At 49.8% G+C, this 23,599-nt stretch overlaps 7 protein-coding genes across 7 annotated transcripts; 3 read left to right on the top strand and 4 right to left on the bottom strand.

The window, feature by feature from the left end:
* Positions 1–370: 370 nt before the first annotated feature.
* FPOAC1_003681 (uncharacterized protein) lies at positions 371–4,993 on the bottom strand (the record flags this gene model as incomplete). Its single annotated transcript, XM_044848239.1, has 5 exons — positions 371–3,518; positions 3,565–4,468; positions 4,519–4,601; positions 4,723–4,766; positions 4,817–4,993. 5 exons carry the CDS (start codon positions 4,991–4,993, stop codon positions 371–373), a joined length of 4,356 nt encoding a protein of 1,451 aa, XP_044714155.1.
* A 117-nt stretch (positions 4,994–5,110) lies between these two features.
* On the bottom strand, positions 5,111–9,603 carry FPOAC1_003680 (uncharacterized protein; the record flags this gene model as incomplete). Its single annotated transcript, XM_044848238.1, has 2 exons — positions 5,111–5,399; positions 5,468–9,603. The coding sequence occupies 2 exons, from the start codon at positions 9,601–9,603 to the stop codon at positions 5,111–5,113; spliced, it is 4,425 nt and encodes a 1,474-aa protein (XP_044714154.1).
* A 1,374-nt stretch (positions 9,604–10,977) lies between these two features.
* On the top strand, positions 10,978–12,601 carry FPOAC1_003679 (uncharacterized protein; the record flags this gene model as incomplete). Its single annotated transcript, XM_044848237.1, has 3 exons — positions 10,978–11,286; positions 11,341–11,607; positions 11,669–12,601. 3 exons carry the CDS (start codon positions 10,978–10,980, stop codon positions 12,599–12,601), a joined length of 1,509 nt encoding a protein of 502 aa, XP_044714153.1.
* A 433-nt stretch (positions 12,602–13,034) lies between these two features.
* On the bottom strand, positions 13,035–15,720 carry FPOAC1_003678 (uncharacterized protein; the record flags this gene model as incomplete). The annotated part of the gene is made up of 2 exons (XM_044848236.1): positions 13,035–13,061; positions 13,114–15,720. 2 exons carry the CDS (start codon positions 15,718–15,720, stop codon positions 13,035–13,037), a joined length of 2,634 nt encoding a protein of 877 aa, XP_044714152.1.
* Positions 15,721–17,634: 1,914 nt separating this feature from the next.
* CRP27_1 (40S ribosomal protein S22) lies at positions 17,635–18,080 on the bottom strand (the record flags this gene model as incomplete). Its single annotated transcript, XM_044848235.1, has 2 exons — positions 17,635–17,824; positions 17,878–18,080. 2 exons carry the CDS (start codon positions 18,078–18,080, stop codon positions 17,635–17,637), a joined length of 393 nt encoding a protein of 130 aa, XP_044714151.1.
* A 488-nt stretch (positions 18,081–18,568) lies between these two features.
* On the top strand, positions 18,569–20,935 carry FPOAC1_003676 (uncharacterized protein; the record flags this gene model as incomplete). Its single annotated transcript, XM_044848234.1, has 1 exon — positions 18,569–20,935. One exon carries the CDS (start codon positions 18,569–18,571, stop codon positions 20,933–20,935), a length of 2,367 nt encoding a protein of 788 aa, XP_044714150.1.
* An 831-nt stretch (positions 20,936–21,766) lies between these two features.
* Positions 21,767–23,078, top strand: FPOAC1_003675 (uncharacterized protein; the record flags this gene model as incomplete). Its single annotated transcript, XM_044848233.1, has 3 exons — positions 21,767–22,042; positions 22,090–22,434; positions 22,482–23,078. The coding sequence occupies 3 exons, from the start codon at positions 21,767–21,769 to the stop codon at positions 23,076–23,078; spliced, it is 1,218 nt and encodes a 405-aa protein (XP_044714149.1).
* Positions 23,079–23,599: the final 521 nt, after the last annotated feature.

The raw sequence follows: 23,599 nt of genomic DNA, 5'->3' as shown, positions 1-23,599 counted from the left end.
TACTGCTAGACCCGACGAGTGTAAGAGAGTTGGCCATCCTTTTACCAGCATCACCATTGAGCAGTGGCGCGCGTAAATACGCGACAATTCCTTGTTTCAACATGGAGGACTAATAACTACCAAGCTCTACGCCCAGTTTACCGTTCAATCTGAGGAGGCGCTACAAGGCCGTAACAATTGGTAATGTCTGGATTGCGTCTTGTAAAACTTCCATCTTGACAAACACATATTCGTCGGACACGCGTACTATTCATCAACATTTGTAAAGACAAGCCGTATATATAATTCATCTTATTAAATACCAATATAACAACGCCAAACACCATCGCACTCACTGTCGTGCTAATAAATTACATCCCCAATCTCCATTTTACTCTCCACTTCTGAACCTCCTGTTAAACTCTTCAACCGCAACACCAATCATCTTGTAGAGGAATCCTCTCTCACTACCCTCTCCAATCGGGATAAAGGGTCCATTTGCTCCTCCTCTTAGCGACAAACTCACACCAGTCCTCTCCTTAGCAATGGTCTGGACATCCTTCAGTGGCACGTCCCACTCGCTGGTAAGACGTCGCGATCGGATGAGCAGAATACGAGCATAAGTGATCATGACCACCATATCCTCCTTTGGTAGCTCCAAATGTCCAATGTACTGTTCATCAAAATATCTTCCGTTGTCCACTTGCTTCAGCCAATATTGACCGAGAGCTTCCCGTGGGTTGTACGGCCGCACAATGCCATCTTGTGGGATGTATCGTGGGTATCGTGTGCGATCCAATCCATCTTGGTCAAACACGGTTGTTGTATTGCGGATGCCCTCACTGACATTGCTGGCCATGTCTAGTACTCCGACAGCAGGTTTGGTAGCCAGTCCAATAAAGCCCTTACCGACACCCTTGAAGAATCCCAGAGCACCCTCTGTTTCGGCACCTTCCAAAGGTTTGCGTGCAAGACCTCCCACTCCCGATGCAACACTAGTGATGAAGCTGTTGGCGCCAGCAGTGACACCGTACAAGGCGTGCTTCGGCTTGTTGCGAGCCCTTGTGATACGTCGGCGGTCTTGGAACTGTTTATCCAGCGATGCTGCGGCAAGTCCCTTGCTGAGACTGCCTGTAAACTTGGAGAAACTGTCGCTGAAGCCAAACACTGTCTTCTTCGCAAACGAGGCAGCACCCTTGGCAATACCCAGGCCAAACTCTTCTGGCTTATCCGACAAGATCAAACCCTGGTACGGCTCGTAGAACACATCCGTCACACCCGACGAGATGCTATTGAACAGACCCACTGGGTTACCGAGGAAGTCGGCAGATCCAAGAATCTTGTGAATCTGATACATGACTTCTTGACTGTAGTGACTAGAGAAATTCTGAATGAGTACCGCCGTGGTCACCCTGACGTTGTCCAAGATGAGCGCGTTGAACTTGAGTGGCGCTTCATTGACGTTTCCGACAGCCATGGTCATGACGTTGAGGAAAAACATAATGGGGTTGCGAGAGGAAGCCTTGTCCTCAGCGTTGACTCGTTCCGTCCTCATGAAACTGAGGTTAAGCTGCATAGGTTGGATGTTGAGCACCTCGAAGTAAATGTCTGTTCCAGCTGGTAGGCCTGATGGCTCAGGAATGTCGAGGTCTTCATCGCACAGCTTGCCTGACTCGTCAACCTCTGTCCAGCTAGCGCCTGGAACGTTGGTAAAGTCAAGAAGAGCAAAGACAAAGTCTTCATCCAGTTCAACCGACATTTCCTGCAGCAGAATTGTTGCGTACTTGACGTAGAGGACACCATACGAGTCATCCTTGACACGACTAACCATAGCATGGAGCGACGGGTGAGCCTCTACTTCCTGCGCCTTCTTCGGCACGACAGTTGGGTAGAGAATCATGGGGAAAATGCCACCATACAGCTGGTTGTCGATCTGTATCCACTTGATGGCCATGGAAATTGTCTGGATTAATGGTGAATCACTGTATCGTAGTTGGACGTCTCGGAATGTCAAGTAGGCAAGCTCCTTCATCTGAGCGTTGACAAGAGAAACACCGATACCCGCCAACTTGAGCTGGGCGCGGAAAGTTGCACCAGTGTCTTGATCCTTGACTTCGAAAGCCTCGGGACCGGTGTTGGTTCTTGACAGTGCTTTTGGCTTGTACATACTCTTGCTGGCACGGAAGTTGCTGAGGATAAGCGTCTGCTTCGGACCATCAGCAGCAACATTGATGTCGACAATCTTCTGGTTGCCGGTGGACGTGGTGAACTTCATCGGAATCTGGTTGCCAATCTCAGCCAGCTTGACATGTCGCTCCTTGCCATTTGCAGAGATGATGATCTCTCGGAATTTGGCGGCAGGGAAGTCCCATGCATAGGGCATGACGCTTCGTGGCGGAAGACGATACCTGATCTGTCTCCAACCGCTGCGATCTTCGACTTCCTCATCAATGTTGGGGTTGGCCTGCCAGAACATGAACTCAATGTCACTCTCGTTGCGTACCGAGTAGGGCCAAGATTTTGTCTCCATGCTAAAGTTCACAAAGACAGTAGAGTTCTCCATAAGAACTTCCACCTTGACAAGATTCTGACGCTGTCCAGCCTTTGCAATCTTGACATAGTGTGTGCCAATGTCCGCAATGTTGAAAGGCGAAGTCCACTGGTTGTTCACGCCAGGGTAGCACAAACACAACTGCTTGACCTTTGACTTTTGCATAAAGTGCAAAGGCTGGAGGGCACCATCGCTCAAGGTGAGATAGCCAGAGGAACTAGACTCTCGGACAAGAATCTCTCCTTCTATCTTGTTGTGTAAAACAAATCGAGGTGCAAGCGTCACAACCTTGGTGAGCTTGTACTTGCCCTCGCCCGATTCGACAGTGACACCCACATGAATCTCCTTGTCTTTCGTCGCCGAGTTCAGCACAACCTCGGTAGTACTTCCAATGGCTTCAAAACTCTGAGGCTTGCTCCATTCCGAGTCAGCGATCTTGAGAAGGGCTCGGTTACGGTGATCATCATTGCCGAAGGAGAACATGAAAGGCAGAGCCTTGGGGTGGTCTTGGTTCGACGTATCCATGAGTGGGAATTGACCTGCTGCCGGCTTGGCTTGTTGGAGAAAGCTCTTAGCTCGGACTCGGACATCCACACCAGTCTTGTTCAAGACAACATAAGGACTGTACACAGTCACCTTGAACGCACCGCCGCTGTTAGGGATCTTGTGGTAGTGCAGCGACAGGTGTAGTGGTAGTCCCTGATCATCCTTGACGACAATCCTACCCTCCTTGCGGAACTCTTCATTGTTTCCTGGGTTGATGATGGAAAAGTCGCTTGCTTTGAACACTGTATCTTGCATGTCGATACTAAGGAGAAGCAAGTGTGAGAGCTCAACAACATGAACCGGACTAACGCCACCCTTTCGCAAAAAGTTGGTCCAGTCTTTCTTGGTCGCCTTATCATATATGCGATACTTGAAGTCGTAGGGCAATAAATTCTCGAGGGTCACGGGTGCTGACAGTTTGATCTTCATGTATGGGTAGTGTCTGGGATCGTTAGTATCGTACTCATATTCGCAGACGTTTAACTTACTTGGTCAATGGGTTAGCCTTGTCAAAACGGGCATGTACTTGGAAGTAGAACGGGTCGCCATTCTCTCCCTTGCAAACCACCTGCTTGGTAGGTCTCTTAAGTAAATCTCTCCAGTACAGTTGGTCGTTGCTCCATTGGTAGCCAAAGCCACTGTCGGGTCGAATAAGTACACGCTTCTCAAAGACAGCGCCAACCGGAGCGGGCCGAGAGTCACCAGGAGCAATCTTTTCGATCTTGAGAAGATGGCCGTCCTGTGCATCGTAGATACCCAGTTCAACAGGAATCTCGGTGGCATTTTCCACGTGTAGTGGAGAGCGGAATGTGACATATTTGATGTTGTCAGTACCTAACTCGACATCAACACAAAGGCGGTGGAGAACATCGTCAGCCTTGGGGCGGAGACCGTACAGGTACTCGCCCTCTCGGTTGAGTCTGACATTCTTGACAGGATCAAAACCACTGCCTTCCAACGAAATAGAGACATTGTTCTGGTTTGACTCGGTGAGCAAGTTCTCACGCATCTTCTCCCAATGCTCGAAGCTCCAAGGCGCTTCCTGGCCATCTTTCAAGCGAAGGTTAATAGGCTCCTCGCTTGTTGGGCTCTTAGAGTGAACGAGAACATCGAAGCCTGTGTAGTTCCTGATGCGGTATGGTGCTTCAACACCACGAGGCTTGTCCAGTACATCTTCATCAGATGTCAGGAACTGGAATGATTTGGAAGCCAGAGCGATTGAAGCGGTTGTGACAGTCACATCAAAGACCTTCTTCGAAGCAACATCAATGGACATGAGTCCCGAGACAGGATCCTTGGCAACACCGAAACCAACTTGCCATGGCTCAAGGAGGGGCTCCCAGCTCGACTTGGCGAAATTGTAGACATTGGAGTACAGATCAATAGCGGTGCCTTGAGGTTCGAAGACCAGTTCTCAGCCGACGCTGTAAAGTTCTTGATACCAACGTCTAAGATGGGAAGTTCGTGTACATCTCCGACAAGCACGACACGAATGCCTTCGACTGTGGCGGAGTTCTCGCGCTTTCTGTTCAAGGTCTCCTTGAGCAACTCTCGGGTGACCGATCACCCTGAGCGACAGCATGACTGGTGAATATCAGCTGAGGCTCCACCTTCACCGAAAAGTGGTATCGCGAGAGGTCTCAAACTTGTCCATTCGGCCCAGGAACATTCCAATTTCGGAAATCTGCTGCTGTTTTGAGGCACCAGACGACTGCCTTGGAATCAATGAGGCATCTTGACTCGGAATGCAATGCTCATGGCGGGCTCTTGCTTGTTGTCTCCTTGTTTGGACACGTCCTCGCTTTGACGTCGCGAGAGTTCTGATCGAGGTCTGGAAGCACCACCAGTCACAGTCACTTGCATGGAATCAGTATCCGACTCATCGGGTGTGTTATCCATTATGCTTTCGTCGTCCATTGGGCTGCTCTCATCAACAGTAAGTGCCTCGACACGAGCGCAAAGATGACCCGCGGGCTGTCAATGGTAGCTCATCAAGCACCACCTCACGTAATGTGAGCTGTTGCACATCCTTGTTCATCCATAGACGTCGCGTGGCCGACTGTCGTAGATTGTAAATGATCGGATGAGCAGCTCTGCCTCCAGAGAACTATCTGAGAGCATTCTTGTCTTGACCTTGGTATCGTCGAGAGAGAACCGCGACAAGCTAGACTTGGCAATATCATGAACAGGCTCGTTTTCTTCCGCATTGATCAGCTCAAGCCCAATGGTGTTGACACGGAAAACAAGATCAAGTTTCGTCCATTCTTGACCAATCGACCCAAGTTCAGGGCGAAGGTCTACCAACGTCCTCTCGTCGGCAGACCTATCTTCAAAGTTGGCAGTTCGAGCGCGTTGCAAAGTACCAGCTTGGCAAATGCTGCAGGCACCGACTTTGAGATTTCCAAGAGGAACTTGACTTGGTACTGTGTGAGCCGCAAATTGTCAGACATGGTACCCTCAATCTCAGTTTCGGGTCTCTTGACACCATGCTTGTGCTCAGCATACGTAATGTTAAATCCAAGGTCGACGTGATCGATCATCTCGAGCTCCTCAGAAACGCCCTCAGCGTAGTGGAAGTCCGAAGTGAGCTTGATGTTGCGGATACCAGCTGACAGCTTCATGGCAATATCGGAATTCTCGCTGTCATCAAGGGGAGCGAACTTATTCTGAGCGTAAATTTCACCAAGGTAGGCGGTGATGACATCTCTTTCAGTTTGACCAGGCTGTTGCACGCGAGGGAAGACAACAATCGGAGTATTTACAACAACATCAAACTTGAAGCGACTGGGGCTTTGCTGCAATTGGTTGGCCTGGTTCATAGCGGCCTGGCGTGCAGCGTTGTACAGAGCCTGCATCTTTCCAAATTTGACCAAAAAGTCAACGATCTTGCGGAACGGTTCTTCGATAAAGTTGACCTTGACTGAGCCAGCACGAAGGAAAACGGAGCTGTCATATCCTGGGTATGCTTTGGGGTTGCTGGAGTCAAAGGTCTCGTAGCGGAAATCGGCCAGATCATCTCCTTGGATGGTAACAAGTTGTCGAAGGTGAGAATCCTCCGAGACACCGAGGTTAACGTCGTCAACGAGTGAAAGATCACCAAGCTTGGCTGAGATGCGCATAGTATTTCCCCGTAGGAAGATACCGGCATCGGCCTTGTTGAACGACAGGGTGGCAAGGCGAATGCCATCATTGTTGAGAATCAGCCTGATACTCTTCAAGTCAACCTTGACTCGGATAGACCCGTTACTGGAGGCTGACTGAGGCTCATTAGCAACTGCAACTGCAGTGTTGATGCTCTCGGCATCGTCATCATCATTGTCCAGTATCGCCTTGTTGTTATTTGACTGGTTGTTGTTGTTGTTATTGTTTGTAAATGTGATGAGAATAAAGTCGAGTAGTGTAAGTAGTGTCTTTCTAGTGACAATCAAATTGATTGTAGAGACAACGGCGTTAATGTTGGTTTCGACACCCTCGTAGACAGGCATGAACTCGGGTGAAGCAGGATTGACTTTGACAAATTTGACATGGACCAGACTGCGGCCTTCTTTAAGATCCTCATTATCACCAGACGAGATAATAGACTTGAACTCGGCCGAAGGATTGTCCACAAAGTCGTCAACTGTGACTGAGCCAAGTGAAACGTCCGCGACCATGTCAAAGGGTCTGGTATAGAACTCCAGGTCGAATCGCTCGGCAACCAGCTCAACAAGCAACGCGTCAGGCTTCTGTCCATCTGGATCGCTTCGGTAGAGCGAACCTTTGAGGGTGTCGACCTTGAACTTGAACTCAAAGATGCGCTGCTGGACCTTGAGTTGCTCCGAGTCACCTCCGTCTGTCGCGTCTTCAAAGTCGTCGTCATCTTCATCCATGTCATCGAGAACGACTGCGGTCTCGGATTGCATGAATGGGAATGGTGTGGACTGTCTTCGCTCCCGCTGCGATTTTCTTCTAGACCGGTTGGATGAGTTGCTCTTGAGACGCGGACGAGATGCTTCCTTGTGTTGCTCAATCCTCTGCGCCGAAGTTCCACCAAACTTGGGAATGGCCACGTCAATGACCTTCATCAGGTTCTTATACTTGGTGTCAGACACTGTCGCATGAAGCATCGGAAGATGTCCCGAGACCTTGAACTTGGTCAGGTTGGGCGCCTTTGGTAGGATGGATGTTTCGACTATGAAGTCGACATTGATCCGTTCAACAACATGTAGGTGAGCCTCGTCGCTCTTCTCAATCAACTGAGCCTTGGTCTCATCAATAGAAGGTCCGATAAGAACTTGGGTAGATGTCAGCTTGACGATAAACTTGTCGTACATGACAGACTCGAGTCGCTTGAGGTCTTCATCGCTGTATGTCTGCTTTTGCTTGGACTGAATCTCCTTCATTGTACCTTGGTCAACCAGTTCACTGTTGACGTGGATGTGACCTGCATCCACAATAAGACAGGTAGAGTTTTCGGTAGTGATGCTGACAGGCACGATGATCAGAGGCGCTTGAAGATCCAGCTCAGCGTTGATGGTCTTGTGCTCCTCCAGCGCAAACTCGAGACCGGCTCGAGTCTGTTCACGGATACTCTCGACGGTGGCACCGGCGCTCTCCATGAGGGCAGTAATAGACTCCATGTGTCGCTCGGGAGGTCTGAAGAAGTCGGCGATGCCTACGACAAAGTTGGGGTTCCAGATGACCTCGAGGGGCTTCATCTTTCCAACAATGGCGATGTCGCCCTCCCGCTCGATCGGGTTCTGCTCGAATTCGAACTGGAAGAAGGGGTCTTCCTCGGGTTGTTCAAGTTCGGCTAGTGACAGTCGCTTGCGCTGATTGTTGGTGGGTGCGTCCTTGACTCGCACAATCTCAGGATAGACAGAGTCCGGTGTGGTGCCGTCGTTGACACGAAGCCCGCCAAGACTAACATTTGCGAGCATTGAGTCTTTCCTCTGCAGAGCCTTGGCCTTGAACACATCAAAGTGTAGACTAAGAAGATCCGCAGCATTGTCATGAGGGCTCTTCTTCAAGGTGAAACTGCCAGTGCTGAGGGATGTTTCTATGCACATCTTGATGGCTTCACGAGGCATGTCAACTTCATCCGCAATGGCGTTCTTTTCGTCCCAGTCAATGGCCTCGTAGAGTTCCTGTCGTTGCTCTTCGGTCATTTGTGTGTTTTCTTCATTATGCTCAATCGTTTCCTGAGGTTTCGAACCCCACACCCACGATATCCAACCTTGCTGCTGTTGGGGTTGTTGTGGCTGGTTCTTGAGAGCTTCGGCGTTCTCCTTCTTAAGCTGGTTGCGAGCCAGAGATCGCCAGAACCGCAAGTCTTCGTATGTGAGCTTCCACTCTAGACTATTGATGGCGTCTGTTTCGTCGCTCGACATCTGGTGGCCCTGCTTTCTCTTCTTGAACAATTCGATGTATCGTTTTCGATCGTCGCGTCGCTCACGGAAGTAGTCCCAGGACCATTTGCGGTTGCGTTCGTGGATCTTGGACAGAACAGCATTACCTGCAAACTCCAACCAGGCACGAGGGTCTTCCTTGGGTCGGACGCCCTTTGGTTGCAATCTCTTGTATTCTTGATGTCGAATGAAGTAATGGAACAGATCGACCATCATCAAGGCATCGCGATACTGATCGTCGTCGAGAACAACACCAATCTCCTCGAATAGTAGGTTTGCTTTGAACTTGGGTACCATGATGTCACCCGACTTGTCAAGCTCGATCTTGGCTTGACCGTTGACAGGCTTCAGTATGAACTGGTGGTTGGAGTCCTTTTGCGCGTCCTTGCCAATCATCTCTCTAAACTTGGCGACCATCTCGTCGTGTGACATTACTTCCTTGGATGAGGCTGACGCTTCACGGCCAGTTCCGAGAAGATCTGAATCAGTATTCCAGTACACAGCTAAAGCGCCGAGAGTGGCCAGCTTGTGAGTGACGGTGTTTGAGTCTTGGATAAAAACGGGCTTCCACTGGCCATCAGTACTGACAGCGCTGAACTCTTCAAGGGTAACACCAAGAGCGAATGGGTGTCCTGGTGCGGAAATGGAGTCCTCATATCGGATATGTATGTTCTTGACCGTGACTTGTAGATTGTCAACGATCTTTGTTACCAGACTTTGCGTGAAACTCTGGCTTTTCTTTTGCTCCTCCTGGCTTAGACCTTCCTGGTTCCTCTCCTTGAGCAACTCGGCACTATCTAGCTTCTCCATCTTGAGGCGCTGTTTTCTGCGGTCCTCCTCGTCTTGATCGTATTCGGCCTCCTCCTTAGGGCTGGCGAGCAGAAAGACATCTTGGATAAAGACCTTGACAGGAGCGCCTCGCAGGTTGGACCAGGGGATGACTAGAGTCAGCTCGCCTAGGTGGCCTTCCATGACATTGATGGGAAGCTTGAGCTGGTCGAGGGCCTCACGACGCAGCTCGAGGTTGCGTAGCTTGACATCGCCAGACCAGATACCGACTTTGAGCTGGGCAGGGTCAAAGTTTTTGACGTACATGCCCAGGAAGCGGTTAAGCAAGCCAGCAACGAGGCCTTCGAGCATTCTGGCGGTATTGTGGCCGTAACCCGGGCCGGGGAATTGGGGGTTGAGTTCTTGTTGATGTGGTTTATCGAGAAGTCATTTGTCGAGGGGATTTATTTTGCCATATGAGGCTCGACCGGTGAATCGTCCGTCTGCTAACGTCGAAGAAAGCAGTCAGTGCTCTTCAAAGTCAGAGCGGGGTCGTAATCGAAACTGTATCTCGTAGGTACAGTAGACGGGGTATCCCTGGGAATGGGAGTGACAGGAAAGAGGGAAAAAAGCGGGATTTGGTGGATGAGGGTATTATCGATTATGCCTCTTGAATAAAGATGGGCAGCTTTGCGGTGATGGTAAAAAGGTGGATTCCATCAGGCGTGTCGTTCTGTGAGTGAGTGACGCAGCTCCGGAGCAAAAGTGGGAATTAACCATGGGCTGGCGTTTGGGAATGGTATGGCGTGTATGACGATGATGTTGAAGGTACTTTCTATTTGCAGATAAATTAGCCAAGAATCAGGTACCGAATCAGGCTAGGAGCTGCCAGTGGCTTTCGGCTTCACGTTCCAACACATTCGGGCAGTTTATGGCCCTGGAGCACATCAAAGCACAGGGCATGTTACAGTGGGGGGGTATGTTGTCCATTTAATCTTTCCCGCAGCATTGGCATCGAGCCAAGAGGTTTTCAGGTACTACTAAAACCAAGTGATAATTCATGACTATTCAATTACATTCTTCTTTAATGTGAAGAGATCTATCAATATTTATCAAGACGTTCAAGTGCCAATCTAGAAGTGACATGCTGCAATTTGGTAGGTGTTGATTTTCTTGGATGGAGATGTTCAGCTTTGAAGCTCCCACGTTTTCATGACGTCACGACATTCTGAAAGCTCCAGACTGGATCGCGATGATGTAGTCTAGACGTGACAACAACCTAAGGAAAATAAAGACCAACGTAAGAGCAGGTAAAACTTAGAGTAGACGATTTATTTACCAGCAATTTCCGATCCATAGTCCCAGTACCTGTCTGATCTTAGCCTTGTTTGACCTGCAATAGAGTTTCATGACTTTCTATATCCGTCTTTGCCGTCCAGGTACAGATTACGTAGCTCGTCCGTACAGGTCCTATTCTAATCCTGATCTTGATCTTGATCCAGATCTTGGAAGAAGCTGGAGAAGCTCCCATGATTACATGAACTTTCCGAATGCTCCATCGACCTCAATGGTATTTCAGTCTTAGCTTCCATTCCAGAACTTGTTCCCTCTTCAATCTTCTTCCTCGATAATCATTAACTAAACCATCATTCGGCCTGTTGGCAGCTTTTCTTTATCCTGTCTTAGTCTACTACACTCGCGTGCCTCTCAATTGACTTTTACTCTCTTACTGCGTCATCCTCCATCATGTTCCGCACCTCCTCTCGCCCCCTCTGGCAACTTGCCGCGAGAGCTTCACCTAGAACTTCTCTACCCCGCGCATCAATTGCACCTCTACTACGCCAGCAACGAGCTGTCTACTCGAGCAAATCCGACCAAGAGAATCCACCTCCTCCGAAGCAACCCATTGACTATGAAGCCGAGCGTAAACGTGGACAGGAGCTTCTCCAGTCTGACCCTAATCATGTATCGAGCAAGAGCTCACTCTCCAATACAGCCGGAGTCCAAGGGCCTCCCAAGGAGGAGGGCATGACCAACGAGCTCAAGCACGATATTGTAAGCTTCTAAACAGTCCAACACCAGAATAATGCCTCTAACAGTAGCGCACAGGGTATCGTGAAAGACACCTTTACATTTACAGACGTACCCCGCGAGTCGCGCATCCTCGGTCTTGCCGGTACACTTCCTTACCTTGGAACATCACTTTCGACTGTCTTTCTAGCTTGGGACTTGAACAAGGAGATTCCCACAGGCAATGCTTTCTACGATGCCATCATGGTTGACCACGAGACTGCCAAGTACCTGTTGAGTGTCATTGAGCCTCTCCAGCTCGGATACGGTGCTGTCATTATCTCTTTCCTCGGAGCCATCCACTGGGTAAGTTCACGTTCACACGACCTCCAGAAAAGTAGCGCAGCAGGCTAACATCAAACCACAGGGTCTCGAGTACGCCGAGAAGTCACCATCTCTTCAACGAACCCGTTTCCGTTACGGCATGGGTCTCGCCTCCTCAGTCATTGCGTGGCCCACTGTGATGCTCCCTGTCGAGTACGCTCTCACTACTCAATTCATGGCTTTCGTCGGTCTCTACTTTGCCGATTCTCGCGCCGCGACCAAGGGCTGGGCGCCTCGCTGGTACGGATCCTACCGCTTCCTCCTCACAGCCATGGTCGGATTTGCAATCTTCATTTCGCTCATTGGCCGAGCCAAGATCAAGCAGGGAGATGCTATTACAGCTCAAGGTCTAAGCAGAAACTTCTCCCGAGATGGCATCGCAGACCACGAGACCGATTGGTCAAAGCTTGAGGAAAAGGAGAAGGAGCGTCAGCGCAAGAAGAAGGCTGAAGAAGAGAAGAAGGCCAAGGAGGCTGAGAAGAAGAAGAAGGAAGAGGAAAAGAAGAAGGGTAAGAAGGGTGGTAACAAGGAGAAGAAGAGTGATGACAAGGCCAAGGCTTCCGAGGAAGGTGGTGACAAGAAGTCCGAGGACAAGAAGGGTGAGGACAAGGACGAGGGTAAGGAGTCCGAGTCCGAGTCTAAGGGAGATGATGAGTCTGAGTCCAAGGACGATGACAAGAAGGCCGAGTCTAAGGATGAGGGTAAGGATGAGGGTAAGGATGAGGGTAAGGATGAGGGGTCCAAGGAAGAGTCATCTGACAAGCAGAAGGACGAGTCTGAGAACAAGGACTCGGAGGAAGAGTCTGACAAGAAGGAAGACAAGGACGAGGATAAGAAGGACGACAAGGAGGAAGAGAAGAAGGATGGCAAGTCTGAGGATAAGAAGGACGACTCCAAGGATAAGAAGGATGACTCCAAGGACGACTCCAAGAAGGATGACTCCAAGGACGACTCCAAGAAGGATAAGAAGGAGTAATATGCTGGCATAAAGACCAAGCAAGGCAAGCATGAGCACTGGCGATCTAAGGAGTCTTGGAATTTCTGTACTTATTTTTTATACGTTGAGTTAATGAATTAACGCCCATACGACACAAGACACTCGACGACCCAAAGTGAATGGAAATCATTCATGCATTAAACAACTAGGTATCTCTGACCCGCCGCGGGCATTGCTCCGTACAATCCCAAGACAGCCGTGGCCCATGTATAATTCTATCAGACCCCTTGAAGCGAAACAAAGCAGATGGTGGCACAAGTTCTAACGCCGTCAAGATGCAACCGGACTGGGGCCGTCTGTCTCTGTCCCAGGTATACCCATCCCAGCTTTTCCGCGATGAACCTCCCAAAGCATCATCATCATTAAAAGTATTGTAGTTAAAAAATCATCGCACAATGTTTTCTTGACAATTCTAAGGTCGAGCGAGTCCTTGCTTGGCCTATAAACATGTTAGTTGATGACACCACCAACAGAGAACTTAGACAACATACCTTCATCTGCTCAATTCGAGCCTTCAATTGACTCGTCACTTCGGCTGCTCTCCTCCAGCTCTCAGCACCGTTACCTGTTGGTTGAGGTAGTGATGACATCGGCCGTTGGGTGGGTGTTGGTACATGTTCTTCATCGTTGTATGGTCGTGCACTTCTGAAACCTCGTGCTGGCGATCCACGACCTGATGAGCTTCCGCTTCCGGTGTATCGCATCTCTGGACTAAACTTGTTACGAGGTGGTGCCATGTGATCGCCGTTTTCCTTCTCTTCAGACATGCTGCTAGCTATGCTCATTCTATGACGGCTGACAGATGGTGGTCCGTGATCTCGGTAAACGTCGTCGTGTGTGGGCGAAGCAAGGCGACGAGGGCTGTTCATACCGCTTCCGGCATTTTCGAATCTGTCAGCGTGACTCAAAGCCTTCTTAAGTCTTTCCAGTTCACGTCTCAAGCGGTCGTTGGTCTGTTCGGTAGCCTCTGCGTCGCTTCTTGCGCGAACCAGCTGAGTCTCCTTGGCCTTGATACTCAGCACGTCACGAGTGTGGTCCTCAATCAAGCCAGCATTCTGGTTCTTAAGTTCTTGAATCTCCGACATAAACTTGCTGCGTTCTTGTCGCATCTCTTCAACTTGGCGGGTCAGTCGGTCGTTGGCTGCCCGAAGCTCTTCAATCTCGGCTCGTTCCACAGCAGTAAGACCGCTAGATGGGGGTGGCGAGGCAGGTTCCATGGGAGGTGAGGGCGCGGCAGGCTTGACAAGAGAGCGTCCAGCAAGACCACGAGAGAGACCAACACGTGGCTGAGGAGGAGGGGCTGGTTCATCATCGTCAGGCATGACAGGTCCTGTGGGTACTCGACGAGGAGAGCCAGGAGGAGCGGGACCTCCAATTGTCTTCTTCTTCAATCCACCGAGTCCAGGCTTCGTAAGCTTAGGGGCTGCTCGAGGCGTAGGCTGAGGATCGAGAGGCTCGTCAGGCATCACAGGAGCAGCGGCAAGGGCGGGAGCTGGCTTCTTGGCAAGGGGCTTCTTTCCACCCATAACCTTCTTAGCTGGAGCGGCCTTGGGTGCAGGGGCAGCAGCCTTGGGCTTGGGCTTCTCCTTAGCTTTGACTTCGGCAGCCTCGAAAAACTCCTTGACCTTGTTCTTGCGAATATCGTCCAGAGCCTCCAGGTGGGGTAACATGGCGCGTTCGCCAATGATCTTCATGACCGTACCGAGAATCTCGGCACCACCATCTCGAAGAGCAGCGGTGGACTCAGCCAGAAGCTTTTTACCAGCTTCACAGATGGTGGCTTGCTCCGGCTTGCTGGGCACATCTCGTGTTGTTCGTAGGCAGCGAATCAGGAACTTCATGGTACCCTCCTTGACCTGGGGGTTCTTGTTGCTAAGGTAGGCGATAATATCCTCCAGACACTCAGACAAGTCGGTTGAGGCAAAAACGGCGTCCAGGGCGGCTCCAAGAGCGTCGGCTACCGAAGCCTTCTTCTCCTTGAGGCGGTCCATGATGGGCTGCATAACTGTGGAGCGGTATTTACCAAAGCCCTTACGGAGGCCCTTTGCGAGAAGATCGATACAAACGGCGGCTTGAACAACGACAGCAACGTTTGCGTCCTTCATGCACTTGGCCAGGCCTCGGCAGACCTCACTGAAATCAGTTTCCTTGATGCGGGGGACGTTGATTGCCGCGTGCAGAGCGTCAACGGCTTCTTTTCGGTCCTTCCACTTCGAGGAAGCAAGCTGGTCGGTGAAGTTGGACGGAATCTTCTTGCTAACATCTTGAGGCTCGGCCAGATCAAAAGCATCCATTTCTTCGGCATCCTCTCCCTCTGCTTCGCCTTCCTCGCCATCCTCACCACCTTCCGGGGCAGCGGCAAGAGCTTCTTGTTGGGATCGGAGCAGACGTTCTTGCTTGGGTGGGCCCTCGGCCTTGATCTTTTCGAACTGTGCTTCCAAATCAGTCTGCTGGGTAGGCTTGAGCTCGCTCCAAAACATGGGTTTCATAGCCTCCCTCAACCATCTGTAGAGCTCGACCGTCAGGTTTGTAGCCTCAGCACGGACGTTCTTGTCGGCAGCACCAAAGGCTTTGGGGAGTGCTTTGAGCACAGGTTTAGGGTCGACAACTTTGCAGCCATAGTTGTGGTAGATTTGTGTGAGGGCGTGGAATGTCGCGGCAACGTTCTTTGGGACCTTGTTGTTCAGACCAGGGAGCATATCCTCGATGACAGGTCCAGGGACATCAAGTTCAATGTAGAGCAGAATAGCTTCGATGGAGTTCTGCTTGATCACGGCTCGGGTCGAAGAGAGACATTTCTCCACCATTGGGGTAATGGTCTGGTTCCGCGTCCTTAAGCAGCAATCTCTTCCACCATATTTGAGAAAAGCGCACAGCGCGGTGACGGCTTCTTGCTGAGCGGCAACATTTGTGTCGAGAACAGCTTTATTCCACAAGCTTGGCTCGTTCAAAAAGGGTCGAAAACAGGGATGTGACTCGTCGGGGGACTTTTCGAATTGCTTGGTAGCCTCTTCGTATGCTGCTTTTCTGACCTTCCAGACCTTGTGGGTGAAGCGGTCTGGCAAGGGTATGGAGCTAAAATCTTCTTCCTCGGCCATGATTGCGTTTTCTAGGTCGAATTGGTATTGAGGAGAGCTTGAGACGGGATATCTTTCGAGTGTATGATGTCGCTTCTTGGGTCGTAAAACCTGGACTAGGCGGGTAATTAGCTTATGAAATAGGCCGGAGCGCTTCGGAGGATCCATCATAAGGCTATTGGGGTTCCAGATGCCATGGGCGCGCCGAGTACTCTAGAAGAGCAAAGCAGGCCTTGATGATGTTGGAAAGCTTCGTAAAACATACCGAATAAAAGCGAAGAGTAGAGAGGCGGGTATCAAGAGGCGGAAAGGGTGTTGGTGGTTGTCGCGTGTGCTAAAGGAGGAAACAAAGAAGATGCTTTGTTCTTTCTATAAAGGACGGCGCAATGTTAGTGATGCTGATAAATATGTAAAGAAGGAAGGATGCGCAGCAAAGCAGCAACGACCAAAATGGATGAAGATGCACCCGCAAAACAAGCAAGGCAAACGACTTCTTATTTGTTCCTGGATCCTTGTTGTTTGTACAAAGTGCTATCGAAACAATCGTTTTTTGGAGGGGAAAGTCAACAAGCGCCCGTCACCTGATTCAGCAGGGGTTGAAATGAACTTGGGACAGGGCCAGAATACGGGGACGGGACGGAAATGGGTTTTCAGGGACTTACAAATTACTTCGTTAGATACGTTAAAGTCGTAAGTACAGATCTGTTAAAGATATTGAGAGGGAAAAAGGAAAAAGACAAGGGATATCCAATGTGTTAAATGTATGTCATAGATCGACCCCAAATATTTAATGGCTGCCCTGTGTGTTGTCATTCAAGTGAGTAGATTCTTTATTGACGCCCAATCTACCGCCATTGCCCCAGAAACAGACACAGACAGTACCTGGTAGCCGCACAATGGCCAATGTCAAAACGCTATGAAGATCAACATACAACCATGTTTCTTTATATTGTAATTTATTCGAGATAATCTGCTGACATACAAAAATACATATATATACTAAATAGGCGTTTTCTGTCATTTCCCTAGATCCAACTCCCTTGCAGATAGACAGGAACGGGATTCAAGCCACAGATACTGGTTTCGGGTTCCTACATTCCTCTCTTCAAAGTGGATCCAGATTCAATAAAGCATGGAAATCTTCAGCTTTCAGCCTCTAGGTCAAAGCTCAAATGGCATGAACCCGCTATATCACATCCAGGTAGAAAATGCAAGAAATAGTTGCGTATGCTTCGCCTTGCTTTCAATTGCTTAGCAACCAACAAATGTTGACGTGTCATGCTTCAAGCTGTAGAGTATCATGCTGTTGGTCAAGGATACAGGTTAAGTGAGGTCTGTCGAGTACGAACCAAGGTAATGAGGGGTATTCTAAGAGTTTCCCCAAATGCCTTTGCCGTAGGGTCCTCAGTGATCATATAGTACATCTAGCTGGGCTTAGGGTTCGGGCACTTGGCTAGATGTAGGGATCTAGTCCAACTGCAGCGAAGAAACGACACGAGGGTGCAGGGAAAAGCTTTCCTTGCATCACGAACATGTCTTCTGGATTTGGACCAGATGTTGCCGAGTGCCAGTCGTTGCTTCTCATGCTACTGGAATGATGTGATTGCAAACCTACAATTGGTATTTATGCGCTTCATCCTAACAGAGAGAACTGATGATTCAATGTTCTGTACTTGACATACTTCAGTATCACAGGTCACAGGATAGAAAAGAAGACATGTTTTTGGTCGCCGTTGACTGTTTGTTTATTGCGTATTTCTACGTAAATAACTTGACGTCTGGCGACGTGATCGTTCCAACCTGTCCCATCTCAAAGGTGAATATCGGTACCCAGCCTAGGGGGCTACAAAAGACGTTGACGCTAGACGACAGTCAACCATAGACAAACGTCGGACACTCTGATACCCATAGACCAGCCCCGCTATCACGCAGGATCTAGTAGAAGAAACCGATAATCTTGCCTGAGACATGCTTGCGGCGAGCCGTCTCATGAACAATGATGCCAGAAGAAGTGGTAAGGACAATGTGCCCAAACTGACGGGCAGGCAGGAGTCGAACCACCCACTTCTCGAGCTCACCGAGGCGAACGTTGAAACGAGGGCTGATGACGCCACACTTGTTCAGACTGAAAATGTTTTAGCAATCAATGAATAACAAGACAGGCATGGTAAGACAAACCGGCCATTGAGCTGAACGACGATCTTTCCGGAGCGGTGATCATCCAAGGTTTCGAACTCGCCGATATAACCTTCTGCCTGCATAAGCTCAAGGAACTTGACGACGACCTTGGAGGCGGGGCGGATGAGGACCTGACGCTTGCCAGCCTTCTCCGCGTTGTTGATGGTCTTCAACGCATCACTCAAAACACTGGTTCGAACCATCTGTTTCAATTAGTTAAACATGCCACATGATGTGTCGTCTCGGAGCACTCACGATGACGGTCGGTAGTGAAGTTCACGTTGACTTGCGAAATTGCTTGTTGTCGAGGGGTTGTCGAGTCCGGCAGGTTCTTCAGCGACGATAAAATCGAGCCTGAAGGTACCTGCAGAAGATGGCAAAGCCATCACACAAATAAGTCCATGATCACGGAATCCTTCACAATTCGATAGCCTACCTTTCCGATATAAAGTGCGTAAAAGTTGGGAGATTTGTGTGGTGAAGAAACAGTGAAGGCCTCTGTAAACTTAGATGGTTCTGATGGGGAGTGTACACGTGACCGGATCAAAGCACGTGAAGATAAGATTGCCAAGTCCAGCCAGCATCGTCATGTTTAGCTTCCGCCTATCGCGTCGAGATCTTTCTGTAATCTTTAGCCAAGTGCGCTCGCGCACCCGAAAACCATCATTGCACCACAAACTACGAAGCGACCATGAACGGCTCAACAGGATCCTCGTTCAACCCCTCGCGTCTAACGAAAGCCGCTGCGGCCGAATATTCTTCATCAGCATCCGAATCCGAAGATGAACGTCTTGCGCCAGGCCTTGACGCCGACGACGACTTCGGTGACTTTAACCCTCGCAAGAGACGTCGCACAGGTCGTAATAACAAGGAAAAGGCAGCGCTAGGCATCTTTGGCTCCGATAGCGAGGACGATGGCCCAGCTAGGAAATGGAAGAGAACAACATTAAGGAACAAAGGCATGAACTTTGTTTCTACAGGCGCAGGCAGCGAGAAAGAAGACGACGAAGAAGATTCTGACGACAACCGCCCAATGATAGGAAGTGCCATGGATCAAGACGAGGATGAGGAAGACGAGGACGAAGGAAATACCCGTGGCATAGGACTCGGCTTCGCAGGTGTCGCCCGCGGTTTCGCTCAAAATGATACCCAAAACTCAAGTCGAAGCGCAAGCGCCGAAGCACCATCCCGCCCAGCCTTTCGAACCCGATTCGATGGAAAGAACCCTCTCGGTATGGGCTTTGTTCCCTCATCAGCGAACGATCCAGTCCTCAAGAACACACGCGATGATGGTTCTCCAACACCACGCAACAAACCACAGCCCAGTGCATTTAGCGCAAAGGGCAAAACAAACCCCAAGTCTTTTGGTGCTCGAATGATGGCCAAGATGGGTTACGAAGAGGGGAAAGGTTTGGGTAAAGAAGGACAGGGTCGAAACGTCATTATTGAAGCAAACTTGCGACCACAGGGTATCGGTTTGGGTGCGGTCAAGGAAAAGTCGGAGCAGGAGCGAAAAGAAGAGAAGCGACAAGCCCAGTTACGAGGAGAAGAGGTGGTTGATTCAGATGAGGAAGAGAAGAAGAAGCGCAAAAGGGCAAAGAAGAAGTCCTTGGGAGGAGCATTCGACAGCGCTGCGAGTACACCACGACGGCAGAAACCGAAATATCTTACAGCAGAGGAGCTCAAGGCCACCGCTCCAGGTCTTCATATTCCAGATGCTTTTGCTCCTATTCTGGATATGACAGGGCCGGGCAGCAAGATGCTCACCTCGACAAGTGGCATCATGACACCCACAACGGGAACCGCAACGCCAGAGTCGACGGAAGTTATCGAGGCAAGAAAGCTCGTAAAAAGAGCGCAAGCAGATTTGTTGGCTTTCTCTGATGAGTGGAAGAGCTTGCAGGAGAGGAAAACCTGGATCGATCTGGAATTGAAGGAGAAGGAACAAGAGATGGACGATTTAAGATCAGATTTTGAAAGGTTACAGGTCTTTTCCGAATTGGTTAGTGGCGAGCTTGCAACAGCCGACTGGGACCAGCTTATCGCATGTCTACACAAAGCGCTTGAGCTGAAGGCTACGACATCAGAGATTGCCGACATTGCAGTCGCAGCTATCCATCCATTCCTTCGAGAGGCAGAGTGGGATCTTCTTCAAGAGCCTACCCGCTTCGCTTCAGGACTCAAAGAACTACTGCCACTCCTCATGCCAGCAACTTCCGACGGCAAGACTGTCGGCAAGTGGGATTCCTTGTCGGTTGATACAGACGACATTTATCGTCGCCATCACAAGTCAACAACCCCTTACGAAAGCATGATGTACAAGAACTGGCTCCCTAAAGCCCTTACTGCAGTCCGCTCATGGGATGTCATGGACCCAACGCCAATGCTGAGTGTCATGGAGGCTTGGCACGATCTTCTACCGGTCTTTGTTCGCGCACAATTTATCGACAACATTGTCCGAAAGTTAGAGACAGCGGTTTCAGACTGGAACCCCAAAAGCAAACGCCAGAGCCACCACTTACCGCACATTTGGCTGTTCCCCTGGCTTCAATACTTACCATCCTATCACCTCGACCCCAGGGGTACTGGTCTCGTGGCGGACGTTAGACGAAAGTTCAGACAACTCATCGACGTGTGGGAGTTCAAAAAGGGCGAACTACCGGGACTCAAAGACTGGAAGGGTGTCTTGGGCGATCAATGGCGACCTCTTGTCATGTCCCACGTCCTCCCCTCGATGGGTAAATACCTCAGCCGAAACTTCACCATCGAACCCTCGGATCAAGAACCTACGCTTCCAGTCCTCATGGGTGTACTGGATTGGCGATACATCCTCGGCCGGAGGGTTGTGGCCGAGGTGCTCTTGCAACACATGTTTCCCACCTGGCACAAGATACTCGTGGAGTGGTTGTCTCGTGACGAGGTTGACTTGGGTGAGGTTGCGGAATGGTATGGGTGGTGGCGAGGGGGTGTTTTGAAGGAGCTTGCAGAGGTGAACTCTGTAAAAGCAGAGTTTGACAAGGGGATGAGAGTTATGACAAAGGCCGTTGCAGGGGCGTAATACTATTTGGATTGTAGTGTGCATAGATGGAGTGTCTTACAGAGAGCGCGTGGAAAAGCATAGATTTGAATAGGGGTTTTCGACAAGATGAATCACACAATCGGTCATCTGGACGGACGTATCACGTCCTTAATTTGTCTCGTCCCTGAATTTCCTCAGCTTCGGTAGCCCCGTGGAATGATGCCGGAGATCTTTGTCGGTACGTCCGGGGCAGCAATGATGGCCATACATAATCATGTATGATCTCAAGCCTACTGATAAGAACTCCAATGTGGCATACAGGACTCAGCTCAGTTCAATGATCTCACGTCCAGTAACATGCCGCTATACAGCCTCTTTCAGTCCTTTGTCTCCAGCCCCATGTGAAGCGAACAAGAAATCCCTTCTCATCATCATACATCCCAAGCCAAAAACTCTGTACGAGTTCATAAGCGTGGCTGTCTCAATTGCCACCTCCTTCTCAAAATGCCCCCATCACCAGACTAGATACCCCTGATTGGTGAAGCTGGTACGACGGCTGAGAGGGTTGGGTCTCAAAATGCTAGACAGGATCTACCTCTACGGACTCTCCACGTATGAGAGACCAATGTATAGGCTGGAGATTAATGTGTAAGTTGAATCAAAGACATTGAGTTGCAGAGTGGTGCACAAATTCTATTATGTGACGAGTAATGAGCTTCGAGGCATTAGCCAAGACATGCGGATTGGAGAGAGTCGGGTCTGGCTGTAAAGGTTACTCGACGCCCTGAGCGAACCATGTTCTATAAGAAGACAAGCTTTCTTCACGATTTCCACTCTTCAGACTTTATCGCACCGCATTCTCTTTTCACGATGCTCTCCTTCAAGATCCTCCTGGCTCTGCTCCCCTCGGCCCTCGCTCAGTTCACAATTGACGAGGTTGTCGAGGATAACTACATCATTACTCTGAAGCCAAAGGTTAATGAGACTGAGATTGAGCAGCACATCGAATGGGTTGACGACATTCACACTGCGAGCTTGTTTCGTCGTGGTGAAGACGGCGTTGACAAGGTTTGGAACTCAACCTTTAAGGGGTACTGCGGTGAGTTTGATAGGAATACCATCAGGAAGATCAACCAAAGCGAGGATGTAGGTGCTGCCCTTTTAGCTTCTGGATAGTACTCATAGCGTTATAGGTCCTCGCCGTTGAACCGGTCAAGAAAGTGACTCTCACTACCGTTCAACGCAACGCTGAATGGGGGCTTGCCTCCATCTCCCATCGAACTACCGGTTCAACCGAGTATCTCTATGATGCATCTGCTGGAAATGGCATGTATGCTTATCTTGTCGATACCGGTATCAACACTGGTCATCAAGACTTTCAAGGTCGAGCCTCAAATGGCTACAATGCCTATCCCGGTGTTCCTTTCGTTGATGTCAATGGCCATGGAACACACTGCGCTGGTACTATCGCCGGTAAGGTATACGGTGTTGCCAAGAGAGCGAACCTTATCGCAGTCAAGGTCTTTCACACTGGTAGTGTAAGTTCACCTAGCCCCTCACTGTGAGCACTACTGACACTTGACAGTCAACAACTGCCATCGTTCTTGACGGGTACAACTGGGCCGTCAACAACATCACCAACACGCCCGGGCGCAACCAGCAATCCGTGATCTCCATGTCCCTCGGCGGTGGCAAGTCCGATGCCTTCAACCTAGCCGTAGAAATGGCCTATCGTCAAAACATCCACACTGTTGTTGCAGCAGGCAACGACAACGTCAACGCGAACAACACATCACCCGCATCTGCCCAGAACGCAACCACGGTTGGAGCTATTGACAGGAACAACAACAGAGCCAGCTTTTCCAACTTTGGCCCCCTTGTGGATATATTTGCGCCTGGCGTTGACATCAAGAGCACATGGATCGGCAGTGATAATGCGACCAATACAATCAGCGGCACGAGCATGGCCTGTCCTCATGTTGCGGGTCTGTCACTGTACCTCAGGGCAAAGGAGGGACTGAGAACTGTTAAGAGTGTACAGGATAGGATTCAGCAGTTGGCGACCAAGAATGTGATTGCCAATGCAGGCACAGGAAGCCCTAATCTGTTGGCTTACAATGGAGGTATTCCCTCGACGGCAACAGGCGGCAGGAGATTCAGAGAACCTCACGGACGAGACTAGTCAGTCAGCTTATGCTACTTAGACTAGACTACTTGGGCTGTTTAATTTTATATCCCGACTTGGGAGGCTAACATTTCTGCTTTCAATTGAAAGGGTGTTTGATTGGGGAGATAGTTTTGAGATGGACAAGGGTTGTGGGAACTGGACACTCGCTATTTCTTAGATACGCTCGTTTCGAAATTGAATTCCTTCTTGAGTATACTTTCAGCTCGGTGAGGCATGAGAATGCATTTTTGAGTGTGTTATTGCATGCGCGAGCGGAATTCTGTGGTTACCTAAGTGAAGATATAGGGTAGATTCCCGCACCGTGAAACGAGAACGAATAATGACGCAGATCATGACAGTTTATTACGAGCTTTGGCTACCTACATATGTTCCATCTACCCTGAACTCGGTGATCTTGTGAGAATTAAAATCTGGGGTTCATGATAAACGACTCGGATAACCACGTAGCCACGATGTTAAAGCCATGCGTGCCATGTGTGTGTGCTATGCTGGTGAAAGTGTCCACTCAGTGGTGA

Source organism: Fusarium poae, chromosome 1 (genome assembly GCF_019609905.1).
Source record: "Fusarium poae strain DAOMC 252244 chromosome 1, whole genome shotgun sequence".
Classification (NCBI taxonomy): Eukaryota; Fungi; Ascomycota; class Sordariomycetes; order Hypocreales; family Nectriaceae; genus Fusarium; species Fusarium poae.
This window is presented reverse-complemented; position numbering and strand designations above follow the sequence as displayed.